This window comes from Chelonoidis abingdonii, chromosome 1 (genome assembly GCF_003597395.2).
Source record: "Chelonoidis abingdonii isolate Lonesome George chromosome 1, CheloAbing_2.0, whole genome shotgun sequence".
Taxonomy (NCBI): domain Eukaryota; kingdom Metazoa; phylum Chordata; order Testudines; family Testudinidae; genus Chelonoidis; species Chelonoidis abingdonii.
The window spans coordinates 89,014,278-89,040,882 of record NC_133769.1 but is presented as its reverse complement, the minus strand read 5'-3'; the positions used below and the strand labels follow the sequence as shown (position 1 = coordinate 89,040,882).

Sequence of the window (26,605 nt, the reverse complement as noted above, 5' to 3'; positions counted from 1 at the left end):
GCACGTTTAGTCTTGAGAAAAGATGACTGAGAGGGGGATTGGATAAGTCTTCAAATACATTAAGGGCTATTATAAAGAGGACAGTGATCAGTTGTACTCCATGTCCACATAAGGTATTACAAGAGGTAATGGGCTGAATCTGCAGCAAGGGATATTTAGGTTAGATATTAGGAAAAACTTTCTAATTAATTACTGGAACAGGTTACCTAAGGCGGCTGTGGAATCCCTGTCCTTGGATGTTTTTAACAATATATTAAACAAACATCTGTCGGGGGTGGTCTAGGTCGGCGGTCCCCAACGCAGTGCCCACGGGGGCATCTAAATGCGCCTGGGTTCTGGCTGGCAGTGGAGCATCCGCCAAAATGCCGCCGAATTTCTGCAGCGTTTGTGGCGATGCCTCTCGATGATGCCACTTGCCACCGACAAGAGACGTCATTGAGAGGCGTTGCCGCAGAAATTCGGCAGCATTTTGGTGGATGTTCCACTGCTGCCACGGTGCTTCATCTGGCGCCCACCAGATGAAAAGGCTGGGGACCACTGGTCTAGGTGTGTTTGATCCTGCCTCAGCTCAGGGAATGGACTGGGTGACCATGTGGTCCCTTTTAGCCCTACATTTCTGTGATTCTGGGACTGTTGATCATCTGGGAGAAATTCTTTTTGCAGATTGAAATGAGAATCCCTTTTCTGGAGCAGTTCTGGACTCTACTCAGGCCAGGGCCTTTCTTCCAGAAAAGAGATTTTTAAGATTTGGGACTCTATGACCACTTCAGGGAACAGCCAGTACAAGACTTTCACAATTTAGGGTAACTACACTGTGTTCTCGCTCTGTGATTCAGCAACGACGCCTTTTCTTGGGTTTTGGCTCCCCAGCCATTGTCTTTTGGATGGAGACACTCGTTCTCTCCTTCCTGACCAGGGTACTTCTGGGCTGTGGAGCACGCTGTCTACACTATGAATTCCCCAGCAAAGTCAAACTGCCTAAGCAGGCCTGCTTTGCTTTTTTCTTCAGAGATGGTAAACAGTGTAATTGCCACAGTTAAGTTACCACACAGCTCTTTCTGAAGAAGGACATTTAATCTTAAAGTAAAAGCATTACAGAGAACAATAAAAGAACCTCCAAGCATCCTAACAAGCTTACTGGAGATCACCTCCTGACCGCCACAAGGGATCTGGCCTGTGAACAACCCTCTGAACCCCACCAGAGGGTTTTCCTGTCGTTCCAAGTCATAATCCCTTTTGCTCAGAGTAAGAACACAGACTGTGCCAAGTCCTTCCAACCCACCCCAGGAAGGATTGGGATCACACTTGGACAAACAATTCCGTCTATTTGTTGGGTCAGAAAGAAGGCCCTACGTCAATTTTAACTCAAGCTATTGAGCCCAGAATCCTTTTGTTATCTGTTGCACAAGCGCCGGCTTCTAATTTTCCCTTGGGGTGCTCAGCCCCAGGCCCCACCCTCACTCCAACCCTTCTCTAAACCCCTACCCCTGCCCTGCCTCTTCCCCCCCTCACTCCACCCCTTCCCCCCAAGGGCCTGCCCCGCCTCTTCCTGCTCTTGCCCCACCTCTTTCCCACCTCTTTCCACCCCCTCCCCTGAGTGCACCTGTCCATGATCCTCCCTCTCCCTCCCAGTGCCTCCTGCACACTGCAGAACAGCTGTTCCATGCCGTGCAGGAGATGCTGGGATGGCGGGGGAGGAGTTCATTGACACCTGGGGGTCCATACTCCATATCAACGTATAGAAGCTTAAAGTATTGACCTGGGCCCTCGAGATCTTTCACTTGTCCATGTAGCACAGGTGCTTATAGACAACACCATAGGCATGTACTGCATCAACAAGCAGGGAGGTGTGCATTCCCAGCTCTTGTCTGGAAGGCAAGAAATCTGTGGCTGTATTACATCCAAACTATATCTCTCACAGTTGCCCTCACCTGGCAGGAGAGGAGAGCATGGAGGAAGACTCAGTCAGCAGGTCATCTCAGGATCAACTTGAGTGGTCCTGGGAACCAGCGATCCCCAGAGCCCTGTTTCACAAGTTCAGTAATAGACCTCTTTAATACAATAAAACTTACCAATGTGATCCAACATTTGCGTGTTTGTGAAGCATCATCATGTATTCTAAAATCATCTAGCACAGTGGTAGGCAACCTGCAGCCCATCAGAGTAATCTGATTGTGGGCTGTGAGACATTTTGCTAACATTGACCATATACAGGCATGGCCCCCTGCAGCTCTCAGTGGCAGCCGTGTGCCGTTCCCGGCCAACGGGCGTTGCTGGCTGCTGCTTCTCGCAAGTCCCTGCAGGCCTGCTCTTCATGCCATTATTTGGAAACAAATAATTATCCAAATTGCCAGTTCCATCAGAGTAAAGAAACTGAGTAATACTTTTTTTTAGTGTGGTTGGAAAGGTTTGCAAAATTAAGTTGTTTAATAGTTAGTTAGGTAAATTAAGATTACCAGAAGACGAACGATTTAGATGACATCAGGAAAATAAAAGATAAAGTGAAATTAGGTCTAGAATTTTCAAACTCTGTTATACTATATACAGAATTTGAGAGATTATCTCATGACCATTGCCTTTTCTGTTCCTAGTTGTGTGGACAACTTCCCTTGCTATTTGCAAGCAAATAACATCCCATTGGCTTCCCACCTGATATCAGATTTAAGCTTCTTGACACTACCTTCAAAGCTCTATACAGTTGTGGCCCCAAATTCTCATCCTGGGGTCACAATGCCTCAGTGTGCCTCAAACATGACCACCCTGCCCTTTTTGATATTGCTACGTGGGAGGGTAGCTTCAGCTATATGGGAATGGAGTTTGGTATTACTAGTCTGGGTCATACAGATAAGTTCAAATTTAAAATGAAATAAAGTACAATTCGTTTTCAATTATATGCTCTAGAGCAGGGGTAGGCAACCTATGGCACTCATGCCAAAGGCGGCATGTGAGCTGATTTTCAGTGGCACGCTGCCCGGGGCCTGGCACCGGTCCAGGGGGGGGCTCTGCATTTTAATTTAATTTTAAATGAAGCTTCTTAAACATTTTAAAAACCTTATTTACTTTACATACAGCAATAGTTTGGTTATATATTGTAGGCTTATAGAATGAGGCCTTCTAAAAACGTTAAAATGTATTACTGGCATGCGAAACCTTAAATTAGAGTGAATAAATGAAGACTGAGCACACCACTTCTGAAGGGTTGCTGACCACTGCTCTAGGGATTATGGCTAAACAATATAGGGGTAAGAGCCATTCCTAGATCTGTTGAAATCCTAATTTTATATGTATACCTTTTAACTCTTATGAATTAATGGTGATGATGATGAAAAGTACATTTTTCTGTATAGAACAATATTTATAGTCTTACAGCCATTGTGTATTTAAAGCTAAGGTTCAGCAATGTGAGTTGGGGTTTCTCAGGAAGCAGTAGTGTTTTATTTCTGAGCAAAATATCAAAGGAGTCTTATACAAGAGCAGATTGCAAATATTCATAAAAATCATCAATCTCTTTAATCTAGTGTTGCTTGCTTCAGTTCACATTGACCTATGGATGGAACAAATATGTCTCTGCCAGTTTTGCTGTATCTTATCGGATAGTTTGTGTCCTCATTCTGTCTGTCTACAAAAAATAGGATTCCCATTAGTTACCTTCAAGTATATGTTTTTAATATCTGACATTCCACTGTAGAATAGTTAGGTTGAAGACAACTTGTTCAGTATAGATTTAATATATTCCTTGCATTTTAAAAATTGGAACAGTCATAAATATTATGCTCTATGTTCAAAAGCTCAAAAAAGAAAATGACAGTGTAGATTCTTCTTACAGTTGGTAAGGGCTCCAGGGAAAAGAATCAGCAGTTTTGTTGCATCTAGTCATAGCTATTAATTCCAAATAGGTACCTCTAAAGTAACTTAGTTTTAGATTTAAATCAGATCTTCTTTGTTTCCTGAATAAAGAAGTGCTTACCCTTTTTAATTAGGGGAAATTAGAAATGTCATTTAGCAGCCAAAATTCTCCATTAATATTTTTGTTTTAGACTGAGTGTATCTGTTCTCTTGACTACTCCTCAAATTATTGTAGACTTTGAGACCCATGTTGCATATAATGGTTGTGTTGGATTGTATTTTTGAATTATTCTCTGAACCCTCACTTCGTCCTCCCCAGGACTAATAGATGTCTTCTACTCAGGTAGGCAGCAATGAGGAAGCAGCAAAAGAATGTTGGCATCTCTGGCTCTTAGCTGGTGGTCGCTCCCTCCCATCCCCTGTCTCCTTCATTGGTTGCCAGCAATGCAAATGTCTTTCTCCACAATAATAGTGGCAGGTTTTTTATTTTAATAATTGAATTCCCATGGAAGGAAGAAGTGACTGAAGAACAGTTCCCCCCGCTTCCCCCCCAAGCCACTTTAATGCTGTCTCTTTGTTTAAATTGTTCTGGTACAACTGGTGAAGCCTACTCATCTGCACTATGACTACTTAACTTGTGGTCTTATGAATAGCATTCCAGGGTAATTACAAGGTACTGATTGTGGTTCCTGTGTTCTAGAGCAAGAAGAGGGGACAATATCCGGACTAAATGATTGGCTAGTCTGACCTCTATCCTTTCAGTTGCCCCAATATTTTGTGAAAAAAATTGTATATATTCTTAAATCTGTGCAGGATCAGAGCCCATTGTGGTATCCTGTTTCCATGTAGAGGCATCTTTTATCCTTAGTTTTTGCCCACATGGAAAATCAGAGAGAACTTGTCTGGCTGTCAGACTGCCTTAGGTAGAGTGTTACCTACATAGGCTGTTCTTTAGATTCACTCACAGACTTTTTGTGCTTTTTGAGAAGAGCACAGTTTGGAACATATAGGCTTCAAAGAAGACATTAGTACAGTAAACTAAAATCACACACATCTAGTCTGTCCTTTCCCATGAGGGAAAAATTTAGGTCCATCATTTTGGAAAGGAAAAAATAAGCACAGAAATGCACATAGTTCCAGACCTCTTTTTATTCAATAAGCAAGTCCTGAACAGGAAGTATAAATGCTCTCAATGGAATGTTCTTTTCATTCGTTTTCTGAAAATGAGAATTTCCTGTCCTTGAATGCAAGGTATTAACATCAGTTGAAACAGCGAGTCACTATCCAAGTTTCCCCATACCGCTCTAACGAAGTTCCTTAGTCGCGGCCTGCAAAACTCCTGCTTTTCTAGTCACGGGTCCTCTTGAGCAGAAATTGTGAAGTGGTCAGACCTGTGATGTGTTTTGCTGTGTGTACAAATTTAGACTAGGGTAAGAGGCAAAATACTTTAAAAAACTTCTGACATAACTGGGCTGGGTTTGTGCAGTGGTCCAGTATCCTCTTCCCCTCCAACACCCTCCACTGCTGGACTCCTGGCTCTTTCTACCCGTACTGTTGTCATTCCTGGACAGAATCATCTTTCCTTCCTCTGCTCCCTACCGCATTGTCCCTGAACAGGCTCTGCTTGTCACTGATTCTGTGCTGCATCTGGCCTTCTCAGATTTCTGGGCTCAAGTCCCAAAGATCCTGTCTTAATCCATGTCTGAATGTACTTAGCACAGTGTGCCATCTAGTCTCTCTGTGTTCACTTAAGAACATATGTATGGTTTCCTTTTGTGAATGTGTTCTCCCACCACCACCACCCGCCTCCATCTGATTCTACCCTTTTGTTTAGATTGCTCCATATCAATAGGCAAGAAGGAGAGTGATTCAGCTTAAACGGATACCATCCGTTTAAAAGTCATGTTAATAACGTTACTAAAAACATTAGAGAGTATTACAGTGACATGATTTTTAAAATCCTATTTTACTTTACTTTTTGCATATCCCTCAGTTTAGACGATGAGTATCAATTAAATGTTTCACCTTTTCACTGGGTTTTCCTGTTTTATGTATTCTCCTCTATTGCTGGGTGACAGATCCGTACAAGTGAGGATAAATATATGCACAAGGGGAGTAAGGGCCTATTGTGCACATATCTGTAAGCAGCTACAGCTAAATGATTGTCCTAGTCATAACTGCTGCTGTTGTCTCTCTTGCTGCCTCTTTCTGCACAGGAGTTCCCTCCTTCCTTGTTCTCATCTTATCCCCCACCCCTGGCAACTGAACCTCCCTCACCCAAATCCAACTCTGTGACCAGCCCATCAGAGCAGAACAACAAAACAAAATGCCAAAATGGCTTAGCAGTCCAGCACCCCTGGAAGTTGGTGCTCAGGGGCACCCTTAGAACTGGCCCTAAATACAAGTATCCGTCCCACACACCTGCCCTTGTCCCTTCTCCCTGGCACTGTCTCCTGCTGTTCATTTCTGTGGAGCGGATTGAGTTTGGGGAGTTCTGCACATGTTGCTCTTCCATCCTTGTTCCTTTCCCCTTTCTGTGAAAGGGACAAGGGATAGAGAAACTTGCTGCCTTTTATCCTAGGTCCTATATTAAGGGCTTGATGGGTGGGGTATCTCTAAGCCCCTGTTGTCCATGCTTCTAACTCTTAAGGCTTATGTGGAAGAGGCTGGGGCAACTCCACTTCTAGCTTACTTCTACTCCCTGCTCCCACGGGAGAAACTGAAGGCAGGATTAGGAGGTTGGGAAATGTTTCTTCAGCTTGTACTTCATTTCAAACAAAGCCTTTACTTCAGCCTTCACAGAATGACCTCTTTTTCTTGCTGCTCTTTGCTTTGGCAGAGGTGGATGGTTCCATTCCTCTTCTGATATCAACATTAGTGATTGTGAGAGTTTACTACTACTTTCTGCTTCGTTGTGGACTGTTCCAAATTTTTCTTTGGTCTTATTGGGAGTGGGGGGCTTCTCCTTAGCTTCCGTGCTTAGTGTCTTCTGCCTTCTCTCCAAGTCCATCTGGGGGGCTGTCTGTTGAATGCTTTCTGTCTTATTGCTTCTGAAGGACCAAAGGACTAGACTGCCTCCAATATTCCAAGGTGCTCTGGGCCTCTGCAAAGATCTTGGGGAGATAAAACGGACTTCCACATACCACTCACTCTGCTGAGCTCCCAGTACTGTGCAGGCCGCAAATGTAGAAGAATAGCAGCCACTCTACTGTACTGTCATTGTTATGATGAGAAAGCACATGAACTCTCCCCAGGGTGGGAACCATGTGTCGTACTCATGCTTCAGATAGGTGAGTGGCAGACACCACTAATTTGGCCGACAGAATCTATCCTCCCTACTTACATGCACAGTATATATCATTTGAAAGCTTATTGTGGCTATTTTAAAATGACATGATGTGGCGCTGTCACGTGGTACTGTTACCATAGAAATAGGGATAAACAATTACACCATCAACATGTTAAAATGACCACTTTGTAATATTTGCATTTTTCTCTTTGTTCAATGATTCTATATATTATTTCAAGACATAAAATTGTATTTCTTTGTGACCTCAAAGCATCACAACAACGATCTAAAGGGTAAAACAAAATCTAATAATTTTGTACCAGTGTCACTGAAATGTAATCATGCTAGTGACATTTCTGGTCAACATCATAATCATCCTCTTACTCATCATTACGATCTCTGTCAAGAGGGCATGGTTTATCACAGTTTTCATTGCCTTGACGTGCACAGTTTTCTGCAGGGAAGATTGTTCTGACTACAGGCACAGTTGACTGTGCAGTGACCCCTATTGGTACAAGGCAGATAAGGTCTTGTAGAAGCTCGGATGCCATAGGGCCTTTGAGTACAGGAAGTATTTCATCCACATTTTTCTATCCATCTTGCAATGGTTATCCAGTATATTGTTTATCTGTGTGCAAAGACATCAAAATCTTTGTTTGCCAAGATGCTCTTTTGACATACTCTTCCAAACTATCTTCACATGATGGGAGTTTGGCCAATGACTTGTCCTTTTTGATGGCTAGATTGAGATGCAAGCAAATCTGGTTTCTTTGGATATATCTGCACTGCAGTTAGACACCCACAGCTGGCCCATGCTAGCTGACTCAGGCTAAGGGGATCTTCGAATGCAGTGTTGATGTTTGGGCTCGAGCTAACCCTCCCACCTCTCAGGATCCTAGAGCTCAGGTTCCAGACGGAGCCTGAATGTCTACACTGCAATTAAACAGCCTCTTAGCTTAAGTCAGCTGGCATGGGCCAGCCTCAAGTGTCTAGTTGCAGTCTAGACATACCCTTTGGGTCTTCTTTTCTTTCTCGCTGTGGTCATACAACATTGCTATCAACTTCTTTGTTGCAGAAATTTTGTCCGTTACTCTCTCCCAATTTGGGAAGATCTCTGAAGTGGTAAGTTCCCTTTGTTTTGACAACATTAAACTCAATTTTTTTCCCCAGTACCAAATAGAGATGACACAGTTGCATCCTGTTAACACATGCAAGTCAGTAAGTATGTTACAGAAGTCAGGAGTGAGCACATCACAAATTGCATGCACGGGTATGAAGCAACGCTTCTCAGTTGTGCTGGTAATGGTGCCTGTTTTGATCCACATGTCATCTGTGTGTTCCATCTTTGGAAAGTAGTGAACAGCAATGACAAAGTGTATTTGTGCTGGGTGTGCTCCTACACTCTCAGATGCATTTTGAACCATATACTCACAGAGGAGTTTTACAAGTCACTGCTTGTTGGATGTCACATTTAGAAACTTTTTCCTTGGAGAGAGAGTGTGTCCACCAAACATCTAATATTTCTTGCATCCAACCTTAGATCCTGTCTGTTGCTGTCTTTCTGCACTTTTCACAGAGTTACTGTTGTCATATTTGTCAAGACTTCAGTTACAAAATTAGCTTTATCATATCATTTTAGGACCTGCCTCAAGTGCTCATCAGCCAGTTCATTCAATGTATGGAATTTGTCTCCAGCCATCATTTCTGATGTACACTATGTTTATTTTTTTTTTTGCATGCTCTTAATTCCTGGATTCTTTCATCTTGAGCTTCTAGCTGTTGCCCTAATTCAGCTTTGTCTGTTCTTCTCATTGTTCCACCAGCATGGAAGAGGGAATTAGGAATGGGATCTATTGAGTGACTGAGAACAATTGCCACTGACACATCCTCTCTGCACCAAATCTGAACCACGGCCCTCACAAGCTGCAGCCTTAACTGAAAACAGCTTAAGAAGTGCTCCTGATTCCAGCACCCAGATCCCAATGGGGTCCAAACCCCAAATAACTCTGTTTTCCCCTGTATAAAGCTTATACAGGGTAAACTCATAAATTGTTCAACCTCTATAACACTGATAGAGAGATATGCCCAGCTGTTTGCTCCCCCAGGAATTAATTACTTGCTCTGGGTTAATTAATAAGGAAAATGTGATTTTTATTAAATATAAAAAGTAGGATTTAGGTGGTTCCAAGTAATAACAGACAGAACAAAGTAAGTTGCCAAGCAAAATTAAATAAATCACGCAAGTCTAAGCCTAATACAGTAGGAAACTAAATGCAGGTAAATCTCACCCTCAGAGATGTTCCAATAAGCTTCTTTTACAGACTAGACTTCCTCCTAGTCTGGGTCCAACAATCACTGAGACCCCCGTAGTTACGAGCCTTTGTTCCAGTTCCTTTCAGGCATTTCTTTGGAGTGGGAGGCTATCTCTTGAGCCACCTGAAAACAAAATGGAGAGGTTTCCAGAGGCTCATATAGTCTTTCTCTTGTAGGTAGAAACTCCTCTGTTCTCCTGTGTAAAATCTCTTCAACAAGATGGAGTTTTGCAGTCACCTGGGCTATTGTTTGCATGTTAGTTTGAACGTTCCCAGAAAGCTTAGATGTGGATTGGCATCTCCTGTAGTTCATTGTTAGTTAAGTACTCCCGATTACTTGAATAACCCCTTCACACTATGTTGACCGAATCTGCCTTATGTGCTTCCTACAGCAAATACTGTAAACACAAACATAGAGCCAACACTCATAACTTCAGAAATAAAAATGATACATGCATACAAATAGGATGAATACATTCAGTAGAATATAACCTTTGCAAAGATATGTTAGAGGGCATATCTAGCATAAAGCATACTCCAGTTATGTCACATTTACACTCATAAGCATACCCCCATAAAGCATTATGGGGTGCAACGTCACATAGGTAATTACAATTTAAAACTTTCTACCATGCAGACTACATGCTACATTATATGTACAACAACTTACAGATGTAGAGGCATTACATTAGGAATTCACATACGTTTATAGTGTTATAAGCAAGACAAGACAAGTAATTCTTCTGCTCTACTCTGTGCTGACTATGCCTCAACTGGTGTATTGTGTCCAGTTCTGGGCGCCACATTTCAGGAAAGATGTGGACAAATCGGAGAGAGTCTAGAGAAGAGCAACAAATTATTAAAGGTCTAGAAAACATGACCTGTGAGGGACGATTGAAAAAATTGGGTTTGCTTAGTCTGGAAAAGAGAAGACTGAGAGGGGACATGATAACAGTTTTCAAGTATGTAAAAGGTTGTTACAAAGAGAAGGAGAATTTTTTTCCCCTTAACATATGAGGATAGGATGAGAAGCAATGGGCTTAAATTGCAGCAAGGGAAGTTTAGGTTGGACATTAGGAAAAACTTCCCAACTGTCAGAGTGGTTAAACACTCTAATAAATTGCCTAGGGAGGTTGTGGAATTTCCATCATTGGAGATTTTTAAGAGCAGGTTAGACAAACACCTGTCAGGGATGGTCTAGATAATACTTAGTCCTGTCACGAGTGCAGGGAACTGGACTAGATGACCTCTCAAGGTCCCTTCCAATCCTATGATTCTGTGATAGCTGTCAGTTCTGCAGAACAAATTATGCCCGGTAATCTACTGCCATTTCTGCACAATCTTCAATATGAGAATAATCTGGTCAGCAAATTTTAGTTGAAAATATAGAAAAGTATTATCACTGGGAGATGCTTGGACAATTATGAACATGCAATGTGAAAACATTTTTTGTTAGTATATTGCAAATTGTTGATATTCGTCATTTTTGCCACATGCTAAACAGCTCATCATTTCTGGAAAAAATACTAGCCCATGCAACACCAAATCTTTTAATACATTGTCGTTTGGTATCTTTGACTGAGAAACACCACATTAAGATGCTGAAATTAATTTTAAGTATAAACTGTAGTCAGAGTCATATCGAGGTGTTTCTGCACAAAAAATGACACTTTCTCATTTTGAGTACCATTGTGTCTCCTCGGTTGTTGGCTTACCGTACCACTTGATAGTCCCACAACCTACCTCATCTAAATGTACATAAAATAAGCTTTCAGATGATAGATGATGTGGGTGTGTGTAGGGTGGGCACACTAAACTCCAAAAATATGGTCCTTTCTGGAGAATTTTTGCACCTCCAAGATGTGAAGTGCTAAACTGACCTTCAACAGAACAGCGATTCTGACTGTCTACAGAGTGTTTCCAAATACATGAAGGAAACATACTGAAAAAGAGAAAAATAACATTTTCTCAATTTTTTTTATATTTGTAGCTACTTGTGTCATTTCTAAATTTAAAAAATAAATGTCATATGGAAATGGGATTAAATTGACGTTTTTTAAAATTTCTCATTGGAATTTTAAAAAACAAAAAAAAATTAATTTATTTTGTGGAAACTTGTTTTTAAACTTTGGTCCAAATTTAAGGAGTGTTCTTTTAATAAATATAAATCCAATGTTTATTCTCTAACTTGTTTTAATTTTTCACAGTAAATTATAGGCCCAGATCTTATCTTGGGATCTGCAAATGCAGAGTCAATGTAGTCGATTTAAAATCTGCCCAAAATTAAAAATAAATAAATAAATAACAAGTTTTAATAAAGCCAAAGACTAAAAAAAAAGTCTTCATAAATAATAAAAATGCAAATATTTTTTTAAAAAGAGCCCTCAAATTAAAAATCACATTTTCACAATAGTAGTAACACATACAACTATTAAAGTGAAAGAAATTAGTGAAAAAATGTTATTTTCTCTGATGTTAGCTTGTTCATTTCTTCATTTGTCTTCACTGGGTCTCAGCATGGACACCAGGACCTGTACTAGTGGATCCTGATGCAGGATCAGGACCCTAGTAAGATACTGGTATAAACACAAATCCAGTGTAGTGTGCAAATTACATGGAAACTAATATGGGATGTTTTAAAGGTGCAATGTATTTGTGTAAAAATCACCTATCTTGTAAAACTATAATCTGCAGCTCTCTTCATCAATTATTTATTTTCACATATATAGCTTGCTATATCTATTTAGAAATTGTCTTCAGTATTAATTTGGTGCATTATATATAGTAAAATAAATAGTGCCTTAACTTGTAAAATTACTAGCTAACAATTTTAGTAGTAATTTTCTGAACATATTTCTAACTCACAAATTCTTAAAATGGCATACAAATTCCTTGATACAATTTTTTGTACATAGGCTATGTAGTAGGAATGGTTAAGTGCTAAAATAAGTATTTGTCTTGATTTCAAAACCTAAAATGTGGTTTTCTGTATTTTAAATTCCAGTAAAAAAAAAGACTTCATAAAGCCAAAAGATCATGTGTATACAAGTAAACAATCTGCAATATTTCCCACATTTTATATATTTCATTTATTTATCTATTTTGCAACTCAAGTTTTTGTTTGTTTTTTGGATTGTAGCAGCGTGCACAGTAACTCAATTCTACTAATATCCTATGTTTTTTATATAATATAATAATGGAATTCCATTCCCTCCTTTTTTTTTGTACAGGCTTCCTTAAGCCAGATTGATTATTGATAGAATGAAAAAGTTTAAGAGGAGACTTTCCCTAACCTTGCGTGGAAGCCAGACCATTGATGAATCACTGTCTGAGCTGGCAGAACAAATGACAATTGAAGAAAACAGCAGCAAAGATAACGGTGAGTATGTTCCTCCCCTCTTCTTTTTAATTAAAAGGATTCTGTCAAACACTAAAGTATTTTTTTTAAATAACATATTCCATTGTTTATAATATTTTAGAAGCTTGATAAATTTTCTTTCCTTTCCATTTTGGCTAACATTAGGACTTTTTACCCTTTTCGGTTTGCATATTATATAACTTGCCTAATATAACAGATGAACTGAAATATGTTATCAAAATTACATAATAATTTTTTAAATGTTCTGAATGTCCCAGACAGCAAGTGGTACAGAGACAATTTTCAGTACATATCTAATTTTAAACCATTTAAAATAATTATTTTTGGTCTGCAGCAATTTTTCAAACTGCTTTAAGTCACTCTGACTTCTCAGAATAATTATTCAGTGATTTGCAGTGTGTTGTTGTAGCCCTGTTGGTCCCAGAAGATAGAGGTGCAAGGTGAATGAGGTAATACCTTTTACTGGACCAGCTTCTGTTGGTGAGAGAGACAAGCTTGTGAGCTCTGCAGAGCTCTTCCTCAGGTCTGGGAAAGGTGCTCAGAGTGTCACAGCTAAATACAAGGTGGAACAGACTGTTAACATCAGTGGTAAACATATTCAAGGTGAAGTGGCCCATTAACACCCCTGGAGTCATAGGTAAGGCTACGTTTTAGTCACAGGTATTTTTAGTAAAAGTCATGGACAGGTCACGGACAGTAAACAATAATTCACAATGCATGACTGTCCATGACTTGTACTTGACTAAATCTTGGGGCGAGGAGGCAGCCTGGGGGTGCTGAAGGTGCTCGAGGGGGGGGAGCAGGGGCACCGAGAGTGCTTGGACATGGGGACGTGGCAGCATGCAGCCTGGGACCGTGCTGGTGCTGGGGGGAGAGGTTTAGCGGGGCTGGCAGGCTCCCCAAAAATAGGGACATGTCCTTCAGCTCCTAGGTGGAGTTGTGGCCAGGGGGCTCCGTGTGCTGCCCTTGAGCGCTGGCCCCACAGCTCCCATTGGCTGGGAACCAAGACTGCCTCAGCAGTGGCCAGTGCGGCTGGTCCATGGGTTGCCCAAGCTACTGAGGTGGCCCCCGGCCAGCCGCACTGGCTGCTGCAGAAGTCCCAGAAAGTGACGGAATCCGTGACTTCCGTGACGGACTCACATCCTTAAACATAGGACAAAAAAAGGGGTTAGCAAGTTACAGATTGTTGTAATAAGTCGTCAATCCAGTATCTTTATTAAGACCATGATTTTTAATGTCTAGCAAAGTTATGAATTTAAGCTCTCAGGCTCTTCTTGTGAAGGCGTGCAGGATGAAGATTGAGAGTTCAGATATAGAGTGATCGTTATGTGAAAAGGGTTTATTCAAGGATGTTACAGATACCAGAACTTGAGTGGTGCAATTAAAACTGCTGAGTACCATATCTAATCCTCCATGGGACTATTGCATTGTGCCAGCAGAGCTCCTAGTTATCTGTATATCTCTGAACAGTGCATTCAGGAGCTAGCCAGGTAGGGTTAATGTGACTGAAAAGCATGTGCACAGCCCCAGGTAGGGAGAAGAATAATTCTCTGATCCTACAAGCATCTTGGCCACTCTGAGGGCTTCACCACTGTAGCCTTTTGTCTGCTCCTAGCTGCTTGCAGTAGTGACCAGAAGAGATTATTCTTCTTTACTCTGCTATCCCAGCCTCTGTGGTTCAAGTCCTTCTCTCCAGTGATTAGCTCCACTATCTGCCTCTGCTGACACTCAGTTTTCTCAAGCAGCAGCAGAGTAATTGGTATGATTTTTGTTGGTTTCATGGCCACTCCAAGTTTCTGAACAGTACCTGTGAAAACTTACAAAATTGTGAAATCTTAATAGCAGCAGAGGCTATGCAAACTTTTAGGCCCATGCACATTACAAAGGGCTTCTCTTTAGGAAAGAGAGCTTTCTGTCCCCCACCCTCCATTTAACCTTGCATTGTGAGCCACTATTCTGCCCCCTCCCCAAAGCAGTTCATACCCAACACTTTGGAAAAATCAGATTTAACTGGTTGAGTTTTTATCTGTGTCTACACAGCAGCTTTTTTCTAGCGCAATTATTTTGTGTCCAATTTAGCACTTTGCCTAACCTTTTAAAGGAGTGCATTCTGGGAAATCCTGGGTAGTTATCCAACAGTATCTCACCTGCAGCTGTCTCTGTTAATGGCTGTGTTTTCTCAGAGCTTTGTATGCTTGTGAAATAACTCCATATAGCATACATGAACTTTAAAGGAATACTTTCAAGTTTGTTTGGCAGATGCTTGTCTTACCTTTATGTAATTTTTTGAATGTTGTAACTTTGGTCTAATGAAAATCAATGGTTTCATGCCTGAGAACTCGTGTGAAAATACATCGCTGTGTATGAGCTTCATTTGCCTGCTGAACCTGTGTGCTCTGCTTCTGTATGAAGGCATTTGTTAAATGTATTGAAACAGGACTCCTGCTCACTGAAGCGTGCTTTCAGGAGCAGAATTCTCATGTTAATTTCACTTTACAAGCACTTCCAAATGTGAGTGGAGCCAGCATATCTTGTTGGGAAGAAGAAACAAATTGAAACAGAAGGGAAGAAAGAACACTGTGTATGGTAGACAGTGTGTGGGAAGGAGAAACCATACAGAACGGTTTGGGAGTGGGGGTGTGGAGTAAGCAATAGCACAGGAGGGATATTTTAGACTATAATAAAACCATCTTGAATATGTTGTAAAGCACAAGGCATGAGTTACAGAGTATTTAGCCTAACAAACATCATTATTCAAGATAGCCTACGTTCTAGAACAGTGGTTCTCAAACTTCTGTACTGGTGACCCCTTTCACATAGCAAACCTCTGAGTATGATTTCCCTCCCCCTCCCTTATAAATTAAAAACAGTTTTTTTTATATATTGAACACCATTATAAATGCTGGAGGCAAAGCGGGGTTTAGGGTGGAGGCTGACAACTCACAACCCCCCATGTAATAACCTCACAACCCCCTGAGGGGTCCCGACCCCCAGTTTGAGAACCCCTGTTTTAGAGTATGTTGTGTTGATATTTATATTATACTTTAGTTTTATGTTTTTAGCCTTATACTGACGTTTTATTTTACATGTGGCAACCATATTAAGACCCCAATAAGTCTGTGTATAAAGAAGTTATCTTAAAATGAAACAAGACTTTGAAATGTTCATATACCCCTATGTAGGTTCTCCTTGCATACAGAAGGAATCAAAAATAGTAGCGAGGAATTCCCTCTTATACTTAAAATAATATGAAATGAAAACAAACTTCTTATAACTTCAAAGGCAACTGTGGGGATTCTTCTTAGAAGTTAGAAGTCTGAGCTGACAGTTGTAGTGTAACAGATGCATATAAACACCAATTATTAGTTCCCTCTTAGAGTAGTAATTAGCCATCAAGATCCTGCCTCTGCAAACACTTCTGCATGTACTTAATTTTATAACTGTGAGTAGTAACTGGAGCATTGGGGTAGTAAAGTTAAACACATGCATAAGTATTTGCAGGATCCTGGCCTACGGTGGCACTATTATTGAAAGGAGATAAAATAGTTCAATGTGTCAAGCCACTTACATTAAAAACTTGCTTGTTTTTGTTTAGCATAGGAAATTTTCTGTTATGGAATGATATTCCTCTTGAATTGTTACTAAAATATTAGTATTAAGAAATTTGTTGATGTGTTTGTAAGCATGCATGGTGTAGCTGTCTTTAAAAATAAACTGAAAGCAATCTTTGGAGCTTCTGGGATAAAAAGTTGGCTACAAAATCCTCATTCTGTCTCTCATTAAAGAGCAGATTGTTATACACTTTAAAAATGTTTGCATTCGTTTTCAAGTTTTAATCATTTTTCGTGTGTTTGACTTTCAAGTTTTTGCTTACTCAGTTAATTGGACTGTATAGGTATACTTTGGTGGTTCCTTTCAATAACTACATTTTCATTTTTGTGTCATTGGTAAGGAAAGAAATTTCAGCAACAAATGATTATCATATACCAATAATATATGGGAGGTAACATTGTGTTGTAATAGTCTGAATAAAGATACCTGAAATGGAGTACAGAATTAAAAAATAATTCTAAACCTGATTTTTGACTTAATTTGCATCAGGGGTAGAATTAGGAAAACAAAACAATCAAATGGCTCCATTCTCTGAAGGGTTAAAGAACAGCAAAAAGTTTGCATTAAAAAAAAAAGACTACTCGGGACCATGCACTTGAAACAATGTAAAATAATATCAGAAATAAGCCTGGACCTGTAGTAACTCTCTGTGTATTTATACTACATGGCCTCTAATTCAAACAGTTTCAAACCTTTCAGATCAGTGTATTAAGCATATTATCAATCGCTTTATTTTTATGTCTTAATTTGTGATATTTCCAGACCTCAGGCAAATTAAGGTCAGCTTTATCTTTAATCATAATCTGACTGGTAGATTTCATTGTACATTTCATTGTATTTAGATTCCTGGGCAATATTTGTGGAAAGAGCTTTAAGAAATGCCAGGGTGTGGCAGAAACTGACAGCATCATTGTCATTTGGCTTTTCCATAGTGAGTGAAGAAAGCCTTGCTTCAGAACAGTGTGCCTGGCTCCTTGTCAGTTTCACTCTTAGTGTTGGGCAGGTGTTGTGTCCAAGAACAGCACTGGCCTAATGCTATGAAAGAGGAAAGGCACTGGTCCCTTGAATCCTAAGTCAGCCAGGGTCTGATTACTGTTCATGTAGTGCCAAAACCAGTAGGAGCCCAGAAGTACATGACTGGAGCAAGATTGCTAACTTGAATGATCTATATGTCTAGTTATCAAAGGGAAGATTGTCACAACGTGGAACCCTGGGGATGGTGGGGTCAAAAGGGAAAAATGGAGAGGGAACATGAAGACCTCTGGGGAAATGAAAGGGGAAGTGGGGGGGCGGGAAAAGGAGAGGAGGAATAAAAATCGTTAGGCATAGGAGGAGCTCTCCTCACTCCTGGAATGAAGATATGCTGGTTTACTAGTGCAAGCTAATTATACCAAATTCTCAGGAGAGGTAGAAGGAGAGCATAGAGAATAGTAGATATGTGCTTGCTAGGTAACACTGAAGTAAATAAAAGCCAGTTTGGGACTGTATATGCAAATACACATCACTGACCATACTGGTGGCAGCCCCTCTGAATACAGTGCTGGTGAGACTACATCTGTAGTACTGTATGACATTCTGGGCACTGATATGTCAAAAATAAAGTAGTACTTACCAACTAGTTGAAGCATATGCATTGAAAACAATAGAGCTCCCACTTTTGAAGGAGCAAAAGGAACATATGCAGAAGGTAATGAGTATGTTCCAACTGGATGGAAAAACAGAAAATGAGATGGTGGGTGAATCACCAGGAAAAACAAGATTACTGCAGTGAGAGGAGGATTTCTGAGACAGCTGCTCCAAAACTTAAATTCCATGATAGTGGAATCTAGTACTCCTCAGGGACTTTGGCTTAATCAATGTCATTATAGACTGAAAAGGAAGTATTTTTAGTTAGGTTTTAGTAATTGAGCTCTTTAACATATGCAGACACTTGCAAGCCCTGATCTTGTAACATGACTTTATTAACATTCTATTTAAGTCCTGCTAGTTTTACAGTGTGATGGGTTGGATCACAGAAACCCCCTTGGGGCTGCCAACTGATATGCCAAGATTACTTCTGCCCCTGCTTTCCCTGCCAGCTCGGGACTCCAGCACCCTGTCTTGCTGAGCCAGACTCACCAGTCTGCTCCAGCACAGACCCAGGATCTGAACCACGTGCTCCAGAACTGCGGACTTAACTGAAGGGAGCTTGAGAAGTGTTCCTGTTCTTAGCACTTGTTCAGTTCAGGTGGTAGCTAGGGGATTTCTCATAATGGCCGCCCCTTTTGTTCTGTTCCACTCACTTATATATCTTTTGCATAAGGCAGGAATCCTTTGTCCCTCTGGGTTCCCACTCCCTACTTCTCAATGGAAAAGCACCAGGTTAAAGATGGATTCCAGTTCAGGTGACATGATCGTGTCACTGTGACACTTCATTACCCACTTGCCAGCACAGACGTATACAGGAAGACTTAAAAGTAAAACAGAGCCATCTACAGTCAAATGTCCTGGCTGATGGGAGCCATTAAGATTTCAAACCACCATTAATGGCCCACACTTTGCATAACTACAATAGGACCTCAGAGTTATATTTCATACTTCTAGTGTCAGATACAGGAGTGGTACATTTATACAAATAGGATGACTACACTTAGTATATTATAAGCTTTGTAATGATATCTTACAAGAGATGTTTTGCATGAAGCATATTTTAGTTACATTATATTCACACTCATCAGCATACTTTATATGATTTTATGAGAGTGCAACATCAGATACAGCATTAACAAGATTATCATTCAGACTACATAAGTATTCTGACAAGAATATTCCCACTGGAGATTGTTACCCCAGGACAGCTTTAGATCATAGTTTTGGCAGGGGTGGAAGAAAGTCCATGACAGTGCAGAACTCAGGTTCTGTGTCTAAATAAAACCAGGCAAAATAGAACAATCTTATGTATAACCATCCACACAGCCATAAAGGGATTCATTAATTTATGTGGAAACAATACTGAATTTTTCTTCTGAAATTTGATGTCAAGAATTTTTACATTGAATAGGAAAGAATTGCAATGAAAAAATCTACTTGTTTGTGTGTCCCTTGTTCCAGTTTTACATCCTCCTCCTGGTGAGATAGATGCAGAAGTTGAAGGTCCCTGTTAGTAGTTTTCTTAGCACAGACACCTACATTATCACAGTGGTCAAGAGTCATTTTTATCCTCTACAGTTTATCTTTGAAACCTGCTTGTAGTTCTCAGATGTGGATCTCACTATGGTTGTGCTTCCTTTTGTCACATTTAAAACAGATTACTGTAATGTGCTCCTAATTGGTTTGCTCAGGACGCTGATCCAAAGCTGTAAATGTAGAACACAGCTACCCCCTTGCTTTGCTTCTAATTATACCAGTTCTTGAGATCTGTAGTGTTTTGCCAAAAGATTTATTTCAAAGTATGTTATATCAAATAATTCATAAGATAGTCCCTAAATGATTGCTTCCTGCTCAGCATTTATGATGAGCCATGGGGTTGCTTGCACTTTGTTTCTAGATTCATACGGGACCAGGTCAGTGGCAGATCTTGGAGTTAAATGTCCTCCTGTAGAACTCCCTTTTGGGCGAGGTTCACTTGAATACTTTCCTAAGCTCACTGAGGGAGAACTCACTCCGAAATGGGGAGCTCTGACTAATTATTTAAGTAATGTCTCTGAGTGCTGCCCTTTGATCTAAGGTGGATGCGCATCTGGAGAGTTTTGGTAGTAGTTCCCATTCAGTCACACATTTGCCCAGGTTATCCTCCTGCCCCATACTGAAGATATGTAGAGCAGTGTTGGACAAATGACACTCAGTTCCTTTTCAGCCACCTCAGCTTGAGATGGAGTGTCTTGCAACGCCTGCTTCATACTAGCTTTTTCTTTAGGGAATAGTTTCTAGATTTTCTTATTTTAGATTTCAGTTAGCCCCCTTTTAGTTATTTTTACTAGTTACCATTGTTCTAGGAACTTTTTTTTTTTTTTTTTGAGGAAGCTTCCTTGGGACGCCTTGTTCCTCCCCCTCCCCCTCGGAGTCTTTGCATCTTCGAAGGATTTTTTTTTTCCTGCAGGGCATGCCTAAGTCCCCTGGATCTAAATGTTGCCTCATTTGCCAGAATTCTATCCCAGTTACTGATGGTCACTCTCACTGTATCCACTGTTTAGGGGACACCCACATCTCATCTAAGTGTAAAATTTGTTTGGGATTTAAGAATAGGTCTTGAAAAAACAGGAAGATAAAGCTTAGGCTTCTCATGATGGAGTGCTTCCTTTGACCTGCATCAGACCCAGCCCCTGATATTCTTCCAAGTACAGTGGTCTTCCAAGGAGCACAGTACCCTGTCATCCTCTGCAGCCCGCTCATCTACTGACTAGACCTTCACAGAGGAGAACAACAAAGGATAGTACCAAAACTTCCAGAAAGAGAACTTCAAGATCCCCTCAAAGAAAGTTAGTGCCAAGAAACGCAGGTCATCACAAAGACCTTGCGTCCCAGAAAAGGTACTTCTGGGGCTCCAAGCTCTCCTGGTACTAAGGGTCCCTCAGCTAAGGCTTCAGGCACTTCTAAGTCCCTAGGTTCCCAGCACCATCTTTATGAAGCCAGCCTTGGTGCCACCTACGTGTGATCATGGTGCTAGGAATCCTAAGGACTGTGCCTCAAAGACAGCGGTTCCAACAGCAGGGCCTGCTTCCATGTTGCCTGTGCTACCCAATTATGTGTCACAAATTGATTGATTAATACTGTCAAACCCAATGTCACCCTCAGAACTACCTTTCCCTGCAAGTTTCTGTGCAGATTCACTCCGTACTGCAGGAGTTTTTCTCTTGTTTGTCTGAGATGAACCAGCATCACCTCTAGTAATGGATAAGAAAATACTCCTGGTACTGGAGCCTTGTCTATCACTGGTACTGCACCATTCTTGGCACTGCCTGGCTCCTCGGTACCTGCTAAAAGAGACAAGCAACCTCTTTCAGCACCACCCCTGTCTGCTTCTCCCATGGACTATGAGGAAAATAGTTCTTCAGACTCTCAGATTTCCGTTAGAGAATCACTCAAATACCAGCCCAGAGCTACCTCTTCTGACATCTTTTTTGAGAGAGAAACACGAGACACAGGCAGTTTCATCACTCCTCATTCTGTCTAATATGATCAGTCTTGGGTACCCCCTCATATGGCCTGCCCAAGGCCGTATAGGGACCTGTAGTCTGCTTATCGACAACAGTTTTCTGGAGCACCTAGCTGTATCCAGGGGGAACACCAGCAATCCTTTGCTCCTCCCATCCCTCTGCATCAGCCTCCACCTCAGAAAGAATCCTTCTAAGAACAAGGTAAAAGGACTGATGAGGAAGGTACACCACAAAGTAACATCTACTCACCTAATGAAGCACCAGTGTTGTCTCCTTCCACCCCGCCACCAATGCAGATGGTTTTAAACAGTTCCAGGAGCTTATGTAAAGGGTTGTTGTGTCCCTTCACATCCCCTGCATGAGACCTAACAAACTTCTTGACGTTCTCCAACTGCCACCTTGTATTAAGTAGCTTTACCGCTATGCCAGGATTTACTTGAATCTGTCAAAACAATTTGGCAAACCCCAGCCATCAGATTTCCAACATGTGAAAGAGCAGATAAAAAGTATTACTTTCCTGCTGAGGATTCTGAATTTCTGTTCATACACTCAATACCTAATTCTTTGGTCATCAGTGTTGTGAACAAATGTAGTAGGCAACACCATTCTAAAGTAACCCCGCGTGATAAAGGCCAAAAATGCCTGGTTGTCTTTGGTTTTCTGCATCATAGTTCAGAATCAACAATTACCAAGGCCTCATTACAAAATATAATCACATGAACTATGGCACATACAACTTTTATTGAACATCTGCCTTCTGAACATCAAGAGGAATTTGAACATTGCAGAGGGTCAGTTATTAGTGAGGGACTTTGTTACAGGCCTCCTTAGATGTGGCTGATATGGCAGGTTGCTCTATTTCTGCAGTGATTGTTGTGTGTCATGCCTTCTGTTTGCAATCCGTAGGAATCCCAAGGGAGGTCCAGAACACCACTGAGGACCTTCTTTTCAATGGTCTCAAGCTTTTCAGCGAGTCCACTGATGAATCCTTGTACTTTCTCAAGGATTTCAGTGCTACTGCCACTCCCTTGGTGTTACATACCTGCAAACAAAAGGAGGTTCAGCAGGTCACAGATGGACCAGAGATCCTGCCCAGCCCAATTCCCTCCCTCCACAGACCACTGGAACTGTTTTAAGAAGAGCCCCAGGTTGCAGAAAAGAGAACCACCCACCATCACTATTACTCAGCCATGCTCATCATCTAAGGTTTATTGTTTCGGTTGAGGATCCAGAACCACTTCCCCTTCAGAATCTAAAGCTACATTAGTCCATCGCCTGCTCCTTCCGCCACACCTTTTGGGGATTGTCTTCCTCACTTCTGAATTGCATGGGATCAGATTACTTCCAACAGGTGGGTTAAGGAGATTGTAATGTGGGGCTGTTCTATCTATTTCACCTCTATTACCCCACTTAACCTGCCTTCCTCATCCCTTTTTAGGGACCCATGTCACAAACATCTGCTGAAACAAGAAGTCCTATCCCTTCTCAGCATAGGAGCTGTAGAACAAATACCTGCGTGTGACGGTCCATGCCCCTAGGGTCAGGGCAATGTGGCCCATCTGTCACAGTCTATAAAGCAGCCCTTCAGTGCAGAGCAGCATAGCCTAGCGGCCAGAGTCTATAGAGCTGCCCTTTGATGAAGGTCAGTGGGGCTTAATGACTGGAGTCTATAAAGCAGCCCTTTGGCGCTGGGCAGCATGGCCTAGCGTCCAGAGTCTGTGGCGCCACCCTTCGGTGCAGGGCAGCATGGCTTCGTGGCCAGAGTCTATAGAGTCGCCCTTTGATGCAGGGCAGTGGAGCCTAATGGCCGGAGTCTATAAAGCAGCCCTTTGGCGCTGGGCAGCATGGCCTAGTGGCCAGAGTCTAGAGCATTGAGGGGCCCCTTATGGGGTGTGGCAGCCCCGGTGGGAGGCCCGGACCCAGTCGACTCCACCTGGCCCTGACCCAGGGCCCTAACAGTGGCATAGCAGCTTGCCACTGATTCAGCGTGGGGGTCCTACCGAAACACACTGAGTTTCCCCGGGTGGGAGGTACCACTCTGTCATCCTCCCTTGGTCACTTCCTACCAGAGTCTGTGTTGGGGTCTCCCATGAGATGTCAGGTCCTCTGTGTTCGGCAGGGCCAGTCGTCTCCAAGGGTTCCTCCAGGTGCCGGGATGCAGGCAGGCCGTGGATGGCTTCGATTCCAGGTGCAGTCAGGGGCTGTGGCTGGTCCTCCACAGGAGCTTCCCAGGCAGGTCCTTCCCCTGCGGCCTCCAGTCTAAAATGAGCTGGGTTCCCTCCCTTCATACTACTAGAGCACTTGGAGCATGCCCAGTCTTGCCAGGGAGGCGGTACTTCTGCTGTCAATAACGTGCTTAACCCTATTTGGGCTAGTGTGGTATAAGCAGACCCCATCACACTGCCCAACACCGAAGGAAGAGGTTCTATTCTATGTACTTCTGATTCCCAAAAAGAAGGGCAGATGGAAACCAATCTTAGATCTCAGATTGTTGAACACTTTCATGAAAACACAGAGGTTCAGGATGGTGACACTCACAGCAATAGTACCATCTCTAGATCCCGGAGATTTTATTTTTATATCATGGTGCATCCATCTCACAAGAGGATTCTGCATTTCGTGGTCAGCCAGGGGCACTTCCAATATCAAGTGCTCCCCTTCAGACTTTCTACTGCTACCAGAGTATAAAGGTTCTGGAGGTGGTAGCGATTACACTATGTCAGTTGGGAATAATCTTCTTTCTTATCTCCATGAGTGGGTCATCAAGGGCTCCATAACAAAGTTATTTCTGCAATGAGAAAAGCTAGGGCCATATTCAGCAAGCTAAGATGTCAACAGGGAAAGGCCACTTTGACACCACTTCAGTGAACAGAGTTTTTAGGAGACACTTTAGATGCCACAACATCCAGATCTTATCTCCAACAGACAGATTTATGACATTGATTAACCTAATCGCACAGGTTCAAATGAACCCACATATGTCACCCAGAACTTGTCTGCAGCTCCTAGGTCACATGGCAGCCTGCACCTTTGTCACACTTCATGCCAGGTTGCATTTACACTGCTTCTAAGGATGATTGAGAACTGTTTACATGCCCAGCAAATATAATCTGAACAAATTAGTGTCCATCATTCATCAGGTTCTATTGCTCAATTGGTGGAAAGACCCAGACAAGGTTTGTACTGGATTTCCTGTCCTTTGCCTGCCACTCCCCCCTGCCGCCACCACCACCACCACGTATCTCTTATAGGGTGGGAGCTCCTCTTTGAACACATACCATTCAAGGCAAATGAACTGCTCAAGAGTCTGTTATTCATATCAACATCTCCTGGAGCTCAGAGTGGTTCAAACCAATTTGCCTGCAAGCTCTTCTTTCTCATGAACAAGGGTCAGTGTGTCAAGATCACGAGAGACAACAGAGCCAGTATGTATTATGTAAATCATCAAGGAGGAGCAAGACCCCTTTACTTTTCTGCAGAAGCAGAACAGCTATGAAAATAGTGCATAGCCCATCAGATTTTCATCTTCGTCTCATACTTATTCGGTCTTCAGAACACTATAGCCGATGGCTTGAGCAGACATTTCTGCCAGGACCACAAATGGGAAGTCAACAGCCTGATTCACCAGTGTGTTTCTCATGTAGGGTTTTCCAGAAATGGACCTCGCTACTGCCATCAAAAAGATGTAGAGGATTCTGTTTGAGAGAAGGTCTTAGATCTTCAATCTCTGGAAGACTCCTTCCTCATCTCCTGGTCGAGGAATCTCTTCTATGCCTGTCTTCTGACACTTCTGTTCCTCAGAGTCTTAAACAAAATCAGGCAGGATAAAGCCAAGGTCATTGTAATTACACCAACTTGTCCAAGGCAAATTTGGTTCCTGACTTGGTTCACCTCAAGTCTTGTCTTCCTCTACAGTTACTGATCATTCTCAACCTGATAACTCAGAATTAGGGCATGTTCTTCACCCCAGCTGGATGGTTCTGGTATAGTGGTCTCCTGTTTTTGAGAGAGGTATAAGAGGAGATGTTGAATAGCAGAAAAGCATCAACTAAAAAATGAAAGAGAGTTCACTATTAGTGTACCCAACAGCACTTGTCCCTTGTCTGTTCTTCCCTTCTGTATGTCTTAGATTACTTGTGGGACTTGAAGAATTTGGGTCTCTCCTTGAGTTCCATTAAAATTTATTTGGCAGCTATTACAGCTTTCCATTTTGATATTAAGAGGTTTTAGTGTTTGCTCTCCTTACCACTTCCAGATTTATCAAAGTATTAGTTAATCTTTTTCTATATGTGAGGAACCCATTTCTGAGTGGGACTTAAATTTAGTCCTCAGCTTTCTGATGAAGCCATCCTTGGAGCCACTAGCTAAGTGTACCTTTCTGTGATTGTCTATAAAGTATGCATTTCTAATAGCTGTCATCTCTGCTAGGAAAATCAGCAAGCTAGCTGCCAGTTTTTCACCCCAAAGCCTCATCTGATTAGGTAAGAAGTCCCCTGCGCACCTTAGATATGAGGAGGTATTGGCCTTTTATTTGCACAGGACTAACCTCTTCAGGGCGTCTCCCAGACTGTCTCTTTCATGGACAGAATTAAAGGGGCCCCTCTTTCACCCAGAGTGTCTCTAAGTGAGTTTCTGGTTGCATCCTTTCCGGCTACATGATTGCTAATGTCCAGCCTTTTCTAGACTTACAGATGTTCCACCAGACCCTGGCCTATGTCCAGTGTGTTGATGAAAAATACACTCATTGCAGTAATAGGCAAAGCAGCCACATGGGCCTCAGTTTACATCTTCTCAAAACATTATGCCTTTTTACATGCTGTCATAAACAGATAGTTAAGGGTTAATGCCTCTTTTACCTGTAAAGAGTTAAGAAGCTCAGTAAACCTGGCTGACACCTGACCAGAGGACCAATAAGGGGCCAAGATACTTTCAAATCTTGGTGGGGGGAAGTCTTTTGTTTGTGCTCTCTGTTTTGGGGGTTGTTCGCTCTTGGGACTAAGAGGGACTAGACATCAATCCAGGCTCTCCAAAT

General features: G+C 41.9%; 1 protein-coding gene across 1 annotated transcript in view; it reads left to right on the top strand.

Moving 5' to 3' along the window:
- Positions 1-26,605, top strand: part of CDK17 (cyclin dependent kinase 17) — a 131,236-nt gene that overhangs the window by 18,558 nt on the left and 86,073 nt on the right. Inside the window, exon 2 of the mRNA XM_032788532.2 lies at positions 12,678-12,826. Within this exon, the coding sequence (XP_032644423.1) occupies positions 12,709-12,826 (118 nt within the window). The 5' untranslated portion in view covers positions 12,678-12,708. The remainder of the gene's footprint in view (positions 1-12,677; positions 12,827-26,605) is intronic.